We start from the raw sequence: 15,140 nt of genomic DNA on the forward strand, positions 1-15,140 counted from the left end.
GGGGACACAGGGGACACGGAGGGATGTTCTTTAATTTCTGAGTGGCTCCACGCAAATAGGGTTTGCACAGAGATCGCGGCCAGTGGGCGTCAGCGTGAGGGGCGGCAGGGATTCTTGGGGTGGGGAAAGGAATTCACAAGGAATGAGAACCCTGGGGAGGGACAAGGATGCTCAGGTAGGACAAGGAAGATGCTTAGGGGAGGACATGAACCCTGGGGACAGAAACAGGTTGGGACAGGTGAGCAGAAGAGGGATGAGGGCACTGGGGAGGTATGAAGAGGATGCTTAAGTGGGGCAAGGATCCTGGAGACAAGGACAGCTGGGAGGAACAGGGATGCTGGGAAAGGACGAGGACGTTTGGGAGGGGTGAGGTGATTGAAAGGGAAGGGGACAGTTGGCAGGGGACAAGATTGCATGGGGGGGACAAGGACACAGCAGATGGATGAGGGTGCTAGTGAAGGACAAGGAAGGCTGGGGGACAAGGATGCCTGGAGGGAAGAGGACATGGAGGAAGGACAAGGATTTCCAGGGCACTGAGGATTGCTGGGGGCAAGAGGACACTTGGGAAAAACAAGATTGCTTGGGAGGGACAAGGACAGTAGTAAGGGACAAGGAGAATGCTTGCAGGGGGATGAGGACAGTGGGAAAGGAAAAGGACACTTGGCATGGGGGGCAAAACGATGATGATGAGGACACTCAGGAGGGCTGAGAAGCCTGGGAATGAGGATGATTAGGAAGGACAAGGACATTTACAGGGAGCACAAGGCCACTCAGGTGTCTTGGGAAGGATGAGAACACTTGGGAGAGACAAGGATGGGACAAGGATTCTGAAGGACATGAACTATCAGCACAAGGACAGTTGGAAGAAATGGGAATAGTCAGCAGGAATGGGGATGGTTGGGGGTCAACAACCCTAGGGAAAGACAAAGACACAGGGTGGATAGCAGTGCTTGGGTGGGAGAAGGATTAGTTAGGGGGGATGAGGATGCTGGGGAAGGAGGAGGACACTGAGGAAGGACAAGGACACTTGGAGTAATGCAGACTCGGGGAGTATGAGGATGCTGGGGAGGAATGAGGAATTTGGGAAGGGGTGGGGACGCTGAGGAGGGATGGGGACACTGTGGAAGAAGGAGGACACTTGGGAAGGACAAGAATGCTGAATAAGGAGGAACACCCACCCACCCACCCACCTTGGTGCCACCCACCCTTTGTGGGTGGCTTTTCCTAGTGAAGAGCCCCTGTTTGGGGAACTGCCTAATAAAGCTGGATTTTAGCTCAGCCAAGGGGACTCTGGCCTTGCTGCGTCCTGTGCCCTGGGGACTGCCACGCTCCTGTCCCCCCTGTCCTCAGCTCACCACCTTCCCTGGCCCAGGGGCTGCCAATCCCTGACCCCTGGCCACCTGGAAAGCAAAAGAAACATTTTCCAACACCCTGCAACACCTCACCATCCCCAGTGCCCATCACCCTGGCACTGGGTCACTACGTACCGTTCTGTGAGCTACTGTTCATGGCTGTCTCTGTCCTGGTTCTCTGTGGGACGTCCAGCACTGACCACCAGTCCCAGGTGGCAGTGTGGACTCTGGGTGGGAAGACCTGCTCCAAGGGCGATGGTGGTGGTGAGGGACCTGCAGGGAAGAAAGCAAGAGATGGTGGCATCACCACGGTGTCATGAAGGAGCCATCCTCCTTGAGGAGGTGACAATGCTCAGGGCCAGAGAGGGGGTTCAGGGACCCTTCACTCACCCCCATAAGCCTCGTCTGTGTCTTCAAGGCTGTAGCAGAGGCCATCGACAGCCATGGCCAGTGCCCGGGCAAAGCTGGCATCCAGGAGGAAGGAGCCGTCACAGGAGCTCACCAAGCTGCAGCGGGTGCTGGCAAAGTTGTCCTCCGAGACAGACCCCCAGCCGTTCAACAGCGACCCTCCCGGCGAGCCCTGTGTTGCTGTACGCTCTTCCTCCTCCTCTTCTTCCTCTTCCTCCTCCTCCTCCTCACCCAGCTCAGAGGCTGGTGGCCCATAGATGTAGCCGTAGGTGTGCAGTGGTGAGAAGGACCGTGGTGTGGTTGGTGCCGGGGGTCTGTGGGGAACACAGTGCGGGTACTGCTGGCACCAGGGGATGCTGCAATCATGGGAGTGCCCCAGGGGGACGGGGAATACCTGCAGCAGGTAGTGTCCTGCTCCATCTCCAGGACCTCAGCCACCTGCTGTTGTGTGAGGACCCCATCGCTGAATGCTGGCGAGAGGCGCCCGGTGGCCAGGGATGTGTCCTTGGAGTACCTGGGAGCCAGGAATATGTCCCTTGGGTGCCTGGTCTCTAGTGACACGTTCCTGGTGTGGCTGGTGGTTGGGGACATGCCCTTGGGGTACCTGGTGCCCAAGAACATGTCCTTCTGATGACCAGTGAGTGGAGACACCTCTTCTGGATGCCTGGTGCCTGGAGATGTGTCCCTGGGGTGTCTGGTGGCTGGAGATGTGTCCTTGGGATGCCTTATTGCTGGTGACACGTTTTCAGGGTACCTGTTGCACAGGGACGTGTCCTTTGTGTGCATGGTCACCAGTGATGGGTCCCTGGGGTTTCTGGTGGCCCGAGACACGTCCTTAGAGTACCTGGTGCCTAAGAAGATGTCCCTGTGGTGCTCAGAGACTGGTGACATCTCCTCAGGGTGCCTGGTGAGTGGAGATGTGTCCCTGGGGTGCCCAGTGGCTGGCAATGCGTCGCTGGGATGCCTCAAGGCTGGTGACATGTTTTCAGGGTACCTGCTGCACAGGGACATATCCCTTGTGTGCATGGTCACCAGTGGTGGCTTCCTGGGGTACTTGTTGGCTGGGGACATGTCCTTGGCATACCTGGAGGCCAGGAACTTGTCCCTGCAGTGCCTAGTCTCTGGGGACATCTCCTTGGGGAGCCTTGTGTCTGGGGATGTGTCCTTTGGGCGCCTGCTGGCTGGGGACATGTCCTTGGGGTGCCTGGTGGACAGTGAGATGTCCCTCTGGCACTTGGCCCCTGGTAATGGGTCTCTGGGGCACCTGGTGACCAGGGAGGTGTCCTCAGGGTGCCTGGTGGCCAAGACTGTGTCCCTCTGGTGCTTGGTTGCTGGTGATGGATCCTTGTGGTGCCTGGTGGGTGGTGACATGTCCCTGGGGGTCCTGCTGACTGAGGACACATCCTTAGGATGCCTGCTGTCCAGGAACATGTCCTTGGGGTGCTCAGTGACCAAGGACATGTCCCTAGGGCTCTTGGTGGCCGGTGACACACCCGGGCTCTCAGTGATTGGGGATGTGTCTCTGGGGCATCTCACAACTGGAGACGTGTCCCTGGGGATCCCAGAGCCTGGGGACGTGTCCTTGGGATGCCTGGTGTCCAGAGATGTGTCCCTGGGGCACAGAGAGGCTGGGGACCTGCAGGTGCAAGGGGCATGTTGGGTTTTGCAGCAAAGGGTTGGGTTGCAGGGCACCCATCTGGATGGGGACACTCAGACTCACCGTGTCACTGGAGGGTGCCAGGCATGGGGTGGTCTCGGGGGTGTCACCGGTGACCTGGTCACACCAGAGGTCAGTGAAGTGCTGCCCCGACATGGTTTTGGAGAGCTGAAGGCCGGTAGCCGCGGGTCCCTGCTGTCCATCACGGCAGCGACGGTGTCACCCTCGTGTCCCCTTTGCTGAGGATGCCTGGCAGCCAGCCCAAAATCTGCCCCCCACTCGCCTCCACTTCCGGAGGCAGGGATGTGGCTGGTGCCAGCTATGAGCACCGGGGTGCTGTGCACTTGATGCAGCTCTGTGAGGGGAATGAGGGACACAGAGCCATGGGCCATTACCCTGCTGTCCCCATGTCCCCCCTTGGCCCCCCACACCCACCTCTCTTGCGAACACGCTCCCAGGGTGCTGGGTTTGGGGTGCTGGGTGAGGAATGCACCCCGGGGTGCCCCCCACCGCAGCACCCCATGTCCCCGAGGGTCGGTGGGTATCCCCCATGGAGGCTGCTGTGGATGGGGGGTGTGGGGGGCCCAAGGCTCGGCGGCTCCAAGGATAGGGCTGGAAGAGTAAGAGAGGTCAGGGTACCCATGGGGCCACGTGTCCCCTGTCCCCTCTGTCCTTGGGTCTGTGTGTCCTCAAGTCCTTGCTGCCTGCAGACAGACAATGGGGGACATCAAGGTGAGGGTCCCATAACACTGGGGGTCCCAGGCATAGCGTGGGGGTCTTGGGTACATTTTGCTGGTCCCATGGCACTCTGTGATGGTCCTGGGCCTGGGCTGGGGGTCCTTTTGAAGGAGGTCAGGGTTCCATGGAACTGGGTGGGGATCCAGTGGCATCACATGGGAGGGATGGGGGTCCCAGAGTACTGGTGGGGGTTCCATGGGAGAGAGTGCGGGCTCTATGGCACCAGGTGGGGGTGCCAACCCTAGTGTTCACTGGGGGGTGGGGGTCCCAGGGCAGTGGGTGGGGATGCCGGTCCCCATGGGGCTCACTGGAGGGGTGGGGGTCCCAGGGCAGTGGGTGGGGATGCCGGTCCCCATGGGGCTCACTGGAGGGGTGGGGGTCCCATGGCAGTGGGTGGGGATGCCGATCTCCATGGGGCTCACTGGAGGGGTGGGGGTCCCATGGCAGTGGGTGGGGATGCTGATCTCCATGGGGCTCACTGGAGGGGTGGGGGTCCCATGGCAGTGGGTGGGGATGCCGATCTCCATGGGGCTCACTGGAGGGGTGGGGGTCCCTGCCGTCACTGCCCAGGAGTCGACTGCTGAGGCTGCTGCTGCTGCTGAGGTTTCGGGGGGCACAGCTGGGTTTCCAGGGACCACCAAGCCATGGTGAGTCACCAGCCACCAGCCTGAAGGACAAGAAGTACTGTCAGTGAGTGCATCAATCCCCACCACACCAGGAATCTACCGTGCCCCCCACCCCATGGCCTCTCACCTGTGGCGAGCTGCGGCATCCTGGCTGGCACGGCGCTGGCAGAGGAGGAGGAGGAGGGCGAGTAAGGCCAACCAGAGCATGGAACCAGCGGCTGCAATGACAGCAGGCTGCCGCAGTGCCTGGACCACCCTGCTGCTCCCTGCTGTCAGCCCTGCAAGGGTCCCATCAGTGTCACTTCATGTCACCACCTTGGCCCCCACCTGCACGCCACCTTGCTCTCCATCTCCTACCCAGTACTCCACACGTGGCATTGCTGGGAACCCCCAGCCCTGCGCTGTTGAAAGCTGCCACCTGGACACAGAATTCGGCCCCAGGGTGTGGGAGGAGGGTTTCCAGGCGGCGGGTGGCTCCGTCCACTGTCCTGTTGGTGGGACGCTGCCAGCCCTCACCCACTGACCAGACCTGGCAAGCAACAAGAGAATGTGACCCCTTGGATGATTTGCCTTGATGGCCCCCCTCTGGATGGCCCCCCTCTGGATGGACCCCCTGTGGATGGACCCCTTTGGACAGACCCCTTCAGATGAACATCCCTTGATAGACTCCCATTGATGGATTCCCCATGGATAGATTCACTTGGATGGGTCCCCTTAGATGAATCTCCTTGATGGACTCCCCTTGGAAGGACCCCTTTGGATGGGCTTGCTTGCATGCCCCTAGGATGGACCTCCTTGGGTGAATACTTCTTGGATGGTTCCCCCCTTGGATAGACCCCCACCCACGACAGGCTCCCTGTTTGGATGGATCCCCTTGGATTGACCCTCCTAACCCTGCCCCCTTGCCCCATTGCCCCAAACCTGGTAGCCCTGGATGACGCCATTGTGAGCTTCAGGAGGAGGTGGCTCCCAGCTCACGACCACGGTGCCGTTCCCCGTCTCAGCTTGGCTGATGGTGACACGCTCGGGTGCTGCACTGGGCACTGCCAGGACAGGGAAGATGAGACCCCTGGGACCCCCAGCCGACCTCCCTGTCCTCCACCCAGAAATCCCAGGGGACACACGACGCACCCTCCTCAGGTATCCAGAGGTGCCTGCTGTTGCTGTCGGAGCCCTGGGTCCTTCCAGTGTAGGGTCGGACCTTGAACTCGTACTTGTAGCCCCTGCGGAGCGCAGGGATGATGGCACTGAGCTCCCTGCCGGCATCGTGTTGGATCCAGGAGGTGGTGACCGGGAGCAGGCTGCGGTACAGCACCACGTAGCCCACAGGCACCGGCACCGGCATCAGCATCTGAAGAGCATGGGAAGGATTCCAAGTTAAGGTGGGACATGGGGATGTGTCCCATCTCCCCCATCCCCTGGGGGCAGCTGAGCGTGGCACCAACCTGCCAGCGGAGCTGGACAGCAGCAGTGGGCAGTGCAGTGCCGTTGTCCAGGTGCAGCCGCACGGCCAGCAGGTCCCGTGGTGCAGGCTGCTGCTGGACCGTTGCCAGCCGGTCTGTGAGGTAGAAGAAGGCGAATGGCAGCACCAAGCAGGACCAAGGTCCCCTGGCACCTGCCCAGATGCCCACCTCAGATACCTGCACATGGAGATCCTGATGTCTACCTGGATGGACTCAGTCAAATGGACAGACACCCTTTTGGACAGACACCCTTTGATGGGTCTGTCTTGAATGGATCCCTCATGGATGGGGCCCCTTTGACACATTGCCCCTGGGGATGGGATCCCATGATACATCCCTGTGATATGCCCTTCTTAAATGGACCCTTTGGATGGATATTTCTTGTTCTATTCTCCTTTAATGTACTTCCACCTTGCACAGATCCCCTTAAATGGATCCTCCTGGAAGAACCAGGATGGATGGACTCCCACCTCGATGCATTTCCTTAGATGGATCCCCTTACATGGACCTTCTTGGATGGAACCCTTGGATGGATCCTGTTGGATGGATGTGTTTAGATGGACCTACCTTTGGAAGTGCCCCCTTTGATGGATCCCCTCGAATGACTCAGCTGTGGGTGGACTTTATTTGATGGATGATGGATGGCCTTGGATGGACCCCCATGGACAGACTGCCCTTGGAGGGTCCCCTTGGATGAACCCCATTAGATGGACCCTGTTAGATGAATCCCCTTGCATGAACCCCAAGATGGCCTGTGATGGTGGAGGCCACAGAAATCCCACCACTGACCCTCCACATGGAGGAAGGTGGTGGCGGCGGCGGTGCCCAGCTGGCTTTGTGCTGTACACACGTACGCGCCGGCATCGGCGGACGTCACGGCATAAAGGCGCAGAGTGTGCTCCCGGTCCACCTCGTGCCTGCGGGTCACCAGCTCTCCATCAGCCTCACCCCCACGGCAGGGATGGGACACCTCCCCCCTGCCACCACCTACCTGCCCCAGGGCAGGTCTCCATGCTCCTTGTGCCACTGCACCTGCGGTGCTGGGTCACCTCGGGCGCTGCACCCCAGCTCCACGGTGCTGCCAGCCACCGCCGTGGCGTCGCTTGGGTGCCGCACAATGCTTGGCTTCTCTGCAGGGGGACATCAGGGACATAGCACCACGGCTGGGTGTGATGTGCCCACCACCTGTGGGAGACCCTTGGCTTACCCAGCACGGAGACGCGGGCGCCCCGGCTCTCCCTCTTGCCTGCCGCGTTGGCTGCCACACAGATGTAGAGACCGGAGTCGCTCCTTTGTGCTGACGCCACCTGCAACTTCCCCTTGGTGACCACGTACCTGCCACCTACCAAGTCCAATGTCACCCCGTCCTTCTTCCAGGTAATGTAGGGTTCGGGGTACCCCAAAGGGGGGACACAATCCAGCTCCAGTGCTTGCCCCGCTGTGGTCACCAAATCACCTGGCTGCAGGCGGAAATTGTCCCGCAGCACTGCGGTGGGGAGGGCACACTGTGGGTGGGGGGAACAGGATTTTCTGGTGTCTCCCCACCTGCATCACCCCCCCACCAGGTGTCCTTACCAGCTGAAGTTTGGGGCGCCGTAGCCACGCTGGGGAGGCGGCAGCCTGCAGGGTGACAAGGAGGCGGGGGAATGCCAATAGGTGCCCCAAATGGGCATGGTCTCAGATCCGGGGTGGGGCAGGGGGCTGAGTTAGGTGGATTTTGGCCCCCGCGGGCTGCACTCACCTCCGCGGTGCAGGGCAGCGAGGCAGAGCCCCAGGCCCAGTGCTGTCTCCCAGCCGCCCGCCATGCCGGCCCTGGCCAGCCTTCCCGTTTCTTCCCGAAATCCCGGTTCCTCCCTGCCAGCACCGGGGCTGGATCCGGCTCCGGATGGGGGGGTACAATAGCCGGATGCGGGGGCCGGGAAATGCCGAAGGGGGGGGGAAGGTGACGGTGAACACAAACAGCTCAGCCATCCTGTGGCAGTGGGAGTGCCCGGCCACGGTGGCATTGGCAGCACCCGCAGACAGCAGAGTGGGGGACACCAGCGGTTAATGAATTTAATTAGTCAGAATAAATTCCCCTTTTCCTTCGCCATGTTCAGAGGAAGACAAATTAAGAAGAAATGGGCTCTCAGCTGAGGATACCATCAGCAGGTACCAGAGGGAGCAGTCCAAGGTCTCCCAGGCACTTCAAGTGCCAGTTTGAGTGCCAGCCAGGTGCATCGGGTTTGTGTGGTCTTACCTGTCAGCCAGTTCTCACGTGTCCCCCCACCCTGGGGGACCCCTGTCACCCAAGACACCCAAGGGTGCCACCACCAGACGGGTAGTACGTTTAGTTTATTGGTTAGTAGTGCACCCCGAGCACTCCAGGGTGCCCTGGCACCCACCCTGGGTGCCCCAGGGCCCGGCTCACTTGGCCGGCCACTCTCTGCTCTTCATCCTAAACCTATTTCCCATGAAGTCTTGGGGAGAGACAGCGTCGTGTGCCCCCAAACCGGGGGATTTTCACAGAAAATCCAACCATGGCAAAGGGGCAATGCCTGGGCCAGGGCTTCCAGCCCATGGTTAGGGGACATTGCAGCTGGGGAGCTGGGGGGCAGAAGGGAGCCCCCTGTTTAGACCGCCTGATGCATGTTGCACCCTTGGGCGAGCTTGTGTGCCAGTGCATGTCCTGCTCCATGCATGGGGGGCTGTGCCACGGCACACGGGCACTGTGCTCTTACACACGTGTGCACACATGGTTGCTGGGTGTGCAGCGTGTGTGCTCCCCGTGTGCATGTGCACGCTCCAAGCATGCTCATCTGCTTTGTGCTCACTCTCTCCATATGCACCACACACACTGTGCAAGCACAGCACATGCACCCTTTGCACACTCACTGCAGGCTCCACGCATGCCCTGTGCCAGCACTGCAGGTTCACTCTTGTGCACTCTGAGCACACTCAGCTGCTCGCTTTGTGCACACTCTTTCCACCCACACCATGCACGCTCTGTATGTGCTTCGTGCAAGCATTGCACACACCCTCTTTGCTCATGCTCTTTGCACACTCGCCACAGGCTGTGTGCATGTCCCATGCAAACGCTGTGTGCGTGTTCACTCCGCATGCTCCGTGCACACTCTGCACAGGTGCTCTCTGCATGGACTCTCCCTGCACACTCTGTGCACACTTGGAACACGCTTCCAGTGCTGGCACACTCACAAGGACCGTGGAGGTTCAGTGGACACTCTGCACACTCCATACGCGCTCTGTGCACACTGTGCCGTCTTAGCTGCACACTCCATGTGTGTTCTCTCCATGGGCTCCACATGTTCTCTTGCATGCTCTGCGCATCCTCTTTGCACACTGTGTGCACACTTGCTGCACACCCTCGTGCCTGCCCCCATGCACCCTATGTGCACAGTCCGTGTGCCCTCCTGCGCGCTCCATGCATGTACTGCACTCTGTGCAGTGCTCCAACGCTCTCTCTGCATGCTCCATGCACACCCTCTGACACACTCTCTCCGTGCAATGATTGCGTGTTCTCTCTGCACATGTGTGTGTGCTTTCTGCACGCTCCCTGCACACTCGTCCCGGCGAGAAAGCCATTAAAGCGATGCCCCAGGAAGACGGGGGACGGAAGAGGGGAGCTCTGGGTGGGATCAATAGGAAATTAGTGACTTTACGCCGAGCAGAATGACACCCAGTGGTGGGAGCAGGGCTGTGCCGGTGTCCCCGCTTGCTCGGTGGCAGAAGTGTGGCCGTGCTGGTGCCCCTGCTCGCTTGCACGCTGCCACCAAAGCGCGCACAGTCCTCCTCCCTGCTCAGGCACTGATCTCCACGGCGTTGGCCTCCTCCTGCTCCCGAATGACGTGGACGCCGGCAGTCCGCAGCAGCCGCGGAGCGCCGCGGGAACGCGCCGGCGAGCCCGGTGGTGACCTGTGGGTCCGCGTCGAGGCGGGTGAGCGAGCTGGCGAGCGATGGTAACGGCGAGTGGAACGCCCCACCGGTCCTGGCGAGCGTCCGGCTGCTGGTACTGGCGAGCTGGTGTAGCCTGGTTCAACTGTGCCGCGGGGTTCAGGTAGTGAATCCTCCTCCGCCTCTGGCGAGTCCTGCCAAGAGCCAAGAGGAGGAGAACATGGGACATGTGCGAGACCCTGTGCTGGGACACTGCCGGTGTGCTACTGGTGCTACTGGTGCTCCTGGTACTTCTGGCTCTCACCTTATCTTTAAGGATGTACAAAGCCACTGGGTTCTTGCGCTCGTGCTCGCCGCTCCGCGGGATGCCTTCAGCTGTGTGGAAGCAAGGTGCTGCTCACCATGCCAGGAGCATTGGTGTTCCCCCAACCCGCCGCCAACACGCTGGGGCTGGCACTCACCCTCGTGCTTCAGGCGCTCCTCATCCTGCTCAGCGTAGTCAGAGGTTGGTTGTGTCTCCGCTTGTCGCTTCTCCCTGGAAAGGGATAGGGGATGGGGCAGTACTGGCATCGTGTGGGGGGCAATGGGGGAACTGCCTGTGGGAGGGGAGGGTCAAGTACTGTAGGGAGGGAGAGATAGGATGGGACAAGATGGGATGAAATGAGATGATGAGGTAGAATGGAGTGGAATGGAGTGGAATGGAACGGAACGGAATGGAACAGAACAGAACAGAATAGAATTAGAATAGAATAGAATAGATGGATCAGCATGGCATGGCATGGCATGACATGACATGACATGACATGACATGACATGACATGACATGGGGTAGGATGTGTAAAGATGAGATCAGATGGTATGGGACAGAACAAGGTAGGATGGGAAGAGATGAAATGGGACAAAATGGAATGGGACAAGACAGGATGGGACAAGATGGGACAACCCCCTTTGTCTCCCATGTTATCCCCACACGTACTTCTTGGAGGGTTTCCAGCAGGCACAAACTGTCACCAGGGTGACAAGAAGGAAGATGCCACCTGTGGACAGGATGATGTAGAGAGAACTCCTGCCTGCAGGAGAGGAATGAGGGGGGACAACCCCCAAGAATTTTAGCTGAAAGCATCTGCAAGGCATGGCCAAACCTGGAGTGAAGGAGGGGAGAAGGGGTGGCTTACGGTAAACAGTGAGCTTCACAGGGATACTGCGGCCATGGCTGATGGGGTTCTCCACCAGGCAACTGTAGACATCATCGTCAGCCATGAGAACACGGGTGATGGTGAGGATCTTCTGGTCGGGGGAGAGGAGCAGGCGGGAGTCGTTGCTCAGTGGCCGCCCATCCTTCAGCCAGGTGTAGGTGGGCTTGGTGCCATTCTCATGTGAGCAGTTGAGGGTGAAGAACTCACTGAGCTCCAGCACTGTTGAGGAGGCCACCAGCACTTGTGGTTTTGAGATGGGAACTGTGGGCGAGCAGAGGAACCACAGTGATGCCATGTCTCAGGGGACGGATGGGCTCAGGGGACAGGAAGAGAGACATCAAAACCACCTCAACTTGGCTACATAGGGTAGTTGAAACCCCCCAAACCACCTCCCAGCTGGAGAAAACCCTCCCAATATGTGCTCAGGGAAGACATCCCATGGATAACCCAGCCTCCACCGGCTGTCCTTCTTGCCCTTACTGTCCACGGTGAGGTTGATGGTCTTCTCGCCGGTGAAAGTGTCGTCGGTGATGGACACCTCCACCTCATAGGCGCCTTCATCAGCCAGCTGCAAGGGGCTGATGAGCAGCGAGCCGTTCTCCAGCACGCGGATGCGGTCGCGGTAGTCGGGCCGGAGGTTGCCAATGATCTCGGTGCCGATGGACTGGACGACGGTGACGGGTTTGTCCCTCTTCAGCTGCCACTTGACCACGGGCTTGTCAGCGCTGGCACTGGCGTAGCGCACCGACAGCAGCGCCGCCTTGCCCGCCGTGCCACGGACCAGCGGCGTGGGGCTGGTGATGTTCACCCCTGCCAGCAGACCTTGGGGTGTGGGGAGAGACAGTGGGGTGCTGAGCAAGGAGGAAACAGGGGAACCCCAAGCTGGAGTTGTGCTGAGCACCCCCAAGCTGCCCGGCTTGGTTCCTCAACCTTTGCAAAGATGCACGGATGACCCCAAAAGTGCATGAGGGGTAGGAGCCTTCCCGCACTCAGATCAATGCAACACGCGGTAAAAATCAAGGAATCACCCCTAAAATTGCTTTGTGCATGGAAGGGGGGTCATCTTCACCCTGTGAAGATGCATTATCACTCCCCAAAGCTGCATTGGGGGTGAGAGTGCTCCTGCAGCCAGGTCAATTCAACCAACCCTTTGCAAAAATGCATGCACCACCCCAAAAATGCAAGGAGGAGGTGTGCACAGCGTAGCTCCTCCTGCTGGGTTCTGCAAAAATGCATGTGGTGCACCCAAAATGTGCAGGGGTCGGGCAGGAGCTCTCCTGCACCTGGGTCAATGCAACTCTTTGCAGAAATTCATCTATCACCCCCAAAAAATGCAGGGGGAGTGCTCCTGCAGCCAGGTCGGTGCAACCCTTTGCAAAAACGCACACAATCAGTCGTAAAAATGCAGGGGGTGGGAGGCAACCCTTGGCAAAGTTGTGTCATCGCCCTGCAAAAGCTGTCTGGGGAGTGAGAGATGCCAGTGCCTGGATCAGAGCAATGCTTTGCAATGATACCTTAATTCCCCCCAAAAATGGTGGGGGGGAAGGATTTTGTATCCCACCTCCATCTCCATTGGATGCTCCTGTCCAGACAAAGCCCCCTCAGATGCAAAACTGCATCACGGGAGTCTGTGCACGTGCATTGCTCCTCATCGCTGGTTTTAAGCCAAGAAAGGCAGGGGAAAAATGTAAAAAACATGATTTTCTGGGGGAGGGGACTCCCTAAAACATTCTCCCTCCCCAAAATACCTCAGCATCCCCCTCCTGACATCCCAGAGGCCCCATCCGCGACCCTCTCATATGGATACCGTCATCGACAGCAAACAAACCCCATATTGAAGAGGAGGGGAGAGTGGGAAAAGCAGCTGGGCAGAGTGAAGCAGGAGCAAGAAAGGCCTTAAACAAGCCTGAAAAGTCATGGGACCTATTGGTATGCAGCATCCGTCCGTCCGTCCTCCCCGGCAGCGCCGCGCTCGGCCCCACAAACATGTCCCAACTCGCCAAGTTTCGGGGAACCCTCACTCCACAGGGAAGGCCAAGGCATAGGATGGGGATGTGGCCTGCAATGCATCCTTGCCCCCTCCCCGTGCACACTGCCAAATCGCCGCTCTTTAACTGTTTCTTCCCTTTCTTTAACCCTATTCCTAACTTTTTCTCCACTCCGGATAAAGAGAAATTTGGGAGTTCATTAATAAATCAGGAAACGTTCCATTTTCCTACAGCGTGCTCGGATGGAGATCTCCCAGCCCTTTTCAATGGCTTTTGTTGAAAAAAGTCCACCAAAAATCCTCATATTCACACTGTTTTGTGGCACAAATCCGTATTTTTTTTTTTTAAAAAGGCCCTGCAAGAGTTTTTGGGGTGTCCTTGCTGTAACCCTGGCTGTATTTAGGATCTAAATCAAAGCCAGTTGCTTTTGTTTTTCATCCATCCCCCTCATCTGAAGGGAAATAGGGCCTCCCCAGGGCTGCTTTTGAGTGCAAACTTCGGTAAAATGGAACAAAATTGTTGAAGGTGATTTTCTGTGTTGCCAGACCTGGGACGGGGTGGTTTGGGGCTCACTGAATTCCAAAAGATGAGAATTTAGAGAATAAATGATGGAGAAAACCAGGGTTGCAGTGGGATGAGGCAAGCCTTAAAATGGGGCGAAAAATGACTTTTTAAGGAAAGCTGAAGAATGGGGAAGAGAAAATATTTGGAGCTGCTAAACAATTCGGAAAAAGTGGGGTTCATGAAAGAAAAAAAACTGGGGAGAAGCCTAGAGTGGGGGCGGTGCCAAATCCTCCCCCACATCAGGAGCTGCTTGGCTCCCGAAAAGTGTTTTCCCCAGTTTTCATTTCCAATTTTACCCCCTTTTTCCCAGCTCCCAAGCAGAGGGTACGCTCGGCAGCGCAACAACCCTCCCTCCAACCCCCCCATAGGTTATCACCACCCTCATCACCTCCCCCCGGCCCTCATCCTCCATCTGGATACCCCCCAAAACCCATGGAAAAAACAAGGAAAACCGTGGAAAAAAATGGGAAAACTCCCTACCTGCATGCAGCGCCAGAAGCCAGGTCACCGGCAGCAAGCAGGGGGGAGCGGGGTGGCCCCGCGGGGCAGCCGGCGCTCCCCACATTTCGGGCAGGCTCGCCCCCCGAATTGCTCCGCTTCCCCACTCCGGGCACGTCCCTCGGAGCTCCCGGCTTGGCGCTTCGCCCGGCTAATTTATTTTTTTCCCTTTTTTTTTTTTTTTTTTTTTTTTTTTTTTTTTTTTTTTTTTTTTTTTTTTTGTTCTTTCCTTTCTCAATGGAGCCCTGTGTCCTGGTGGCTTTCGCCTCCTCGGCGGCCTCGAGCTGACATTTATTTGAGGAGAAACCACTCGGGGTTGCAATTTTTCCCCGGTTACAGACCCCCAGTGCCATGTTTTCCCAGTCCCCAGGACACACTTGGGGTGGGGCGCATCACCCCATCGAGCCCAACCAAGGTTTGTCATCCCCTCCGCAGACAATCCAATGGGATTTTGGGCTCCGAACACCCCATTAACCGAAGCTGGGGTTTTCTTTAGGGCGGGTATTTTTCAAAGCTGAACCCCCACCCCAAAGGATCTCCCCCCGCTTTTTTTTTTTTTTTTTTTTTGTTCCTCTTCCCAGGCTCTAAATCGAAGCCCGGCGGCATCCAGGCTTCATTCCAACTTCATGCCAATTAGCGCTAGTTCCCCGGGCATCGCTGAATAGGGCAGCGGGATGTGAGGCAGGACGCCCGGAGCCATTTCCCACCCCCCTCCCGAGACCTGCCAAGCTCATCGTCCCAGGGGACCACCGCCCAACC

The 15,140-nt window shown here is 58.3% G+C and overlaps 2 protein-coding genes across 3 annotated transcripts; both read right to left on the reverse strand.

Annotated features, from left to right (window-relative positions):
• Positions 1–14: 14 nt before the first annotated feature.
• On the reverse strand, positions 15–8,462 carry ROBO4 (roundabout guidance receptor 4). Its single transcript, XM_066203299.1, is given in 21 exon segments — positions 15–1,400; positions 1,488–1,625; positions 1,743–2,074; positions 2,155–2,514; positions 2,605–2,757; positions 2,845–3,396; positions 3,481–3,772; positions 3,853–4,029; positions 4,692–4,822; positions 4,909–5,059; positions 5,139–5,310; positions 5,703–5,824; positions 5,913–6,132; positions 6,227–6,339; positions 7,034–7,161; positions 7,236–7,374; positions 7,452–7,730; positions 7,820–7,864; positions 7,986–8,126; positions 8,129–8,180; positions 8,183–8,462. Coding segments are annotated over 21 exon segments (3,855 nt in total). The 5' UTR covers positions 8,216–8,462; the 3' UTR covers positions 15–1,275.
• A 98-nt stretch (positions 8,463–8,560) lies between these two features.
• HEPACAM (hepatic and glial cell adhesion molecule) lies at positions 8,561–14,794 on the reverse strand. 2 transcript variants are annotated; one of them, XM_066203300.1, is made up of 7 exons: positions 14,364–14,794; positions 11,812–12,182; positions 11,311–11,592; positions 11,112–11,205; positions 10,597–10,670; positions 10,440–10,510; positions 8,561–10,329 (listed from the first exon to the last, which is right to left on the reverse strand). In XM_066203300.1, exons 1-7 carry the CDS (start codon positions 14,732–14,734, stop codon positions 10,042–10,044), a joined length of 1,551 nt encoding a protein of 516 aa, XP_066059397.1. In that variant the 5' UTR covers positions 14,735–14,794; the 3' UTR covers positions 8,561–10,041. The 2 variants fall into 2 exon arrangements, with proteins under 2 accessions (XP_066059397.1, XP_066059398.1); XM_066203301.1 differs by having other exon boundaries at positions 11,812–12,153; positions 14,364–14,521.
• Between the last annotated feature and the right edge of the window lie 346 nt (positions 14,795–15,140).

The sequence above is a fragment of the Chamaea fasciata genome, unplaced genomic scaffold, assembly GCF_029207755.1.
Source record: "Chamaea fasciata isolate MVZ Bird 193981 ecotype frontalis unplaced genomic scaffold, bChaFas1.0.hap1 SCAF_24, whole genome shotgun sequence".
Taxonomy (NCBI): domain Eukaryota; kingdom Metazoa; phylum Chordata; class Aves; order Passeriformes; family Sylviidae; genus Chamaea; species Chamaea fasciata.

Excerpts from the sequence above, each read along its gene's own strand:
- HEPACAM (XM_066203300.1), bottom strand. The coding sequence starts at position 14,734 with ATGGCACTGGGGGTCTGTAACCGGGGAAAAATTGCAACCCCGAGTGGT. Across the intron at positions 12,183-14,363 it reads GCTTCTGGCGCTGCATGCAG|CACCCCACTGTCTCTCCCCA; the intron begins GTAGGGAGTTTT and ends CTCCTTGCTCAG. Across the intron at positions 10,671-11,111 it reads TGCTGGAAACCCTCCAAGAA|GGAGAAGCGACAAGCGGAGA; the intron begins GTACGTGTGGGG and ends ATCCCTTTCCAG.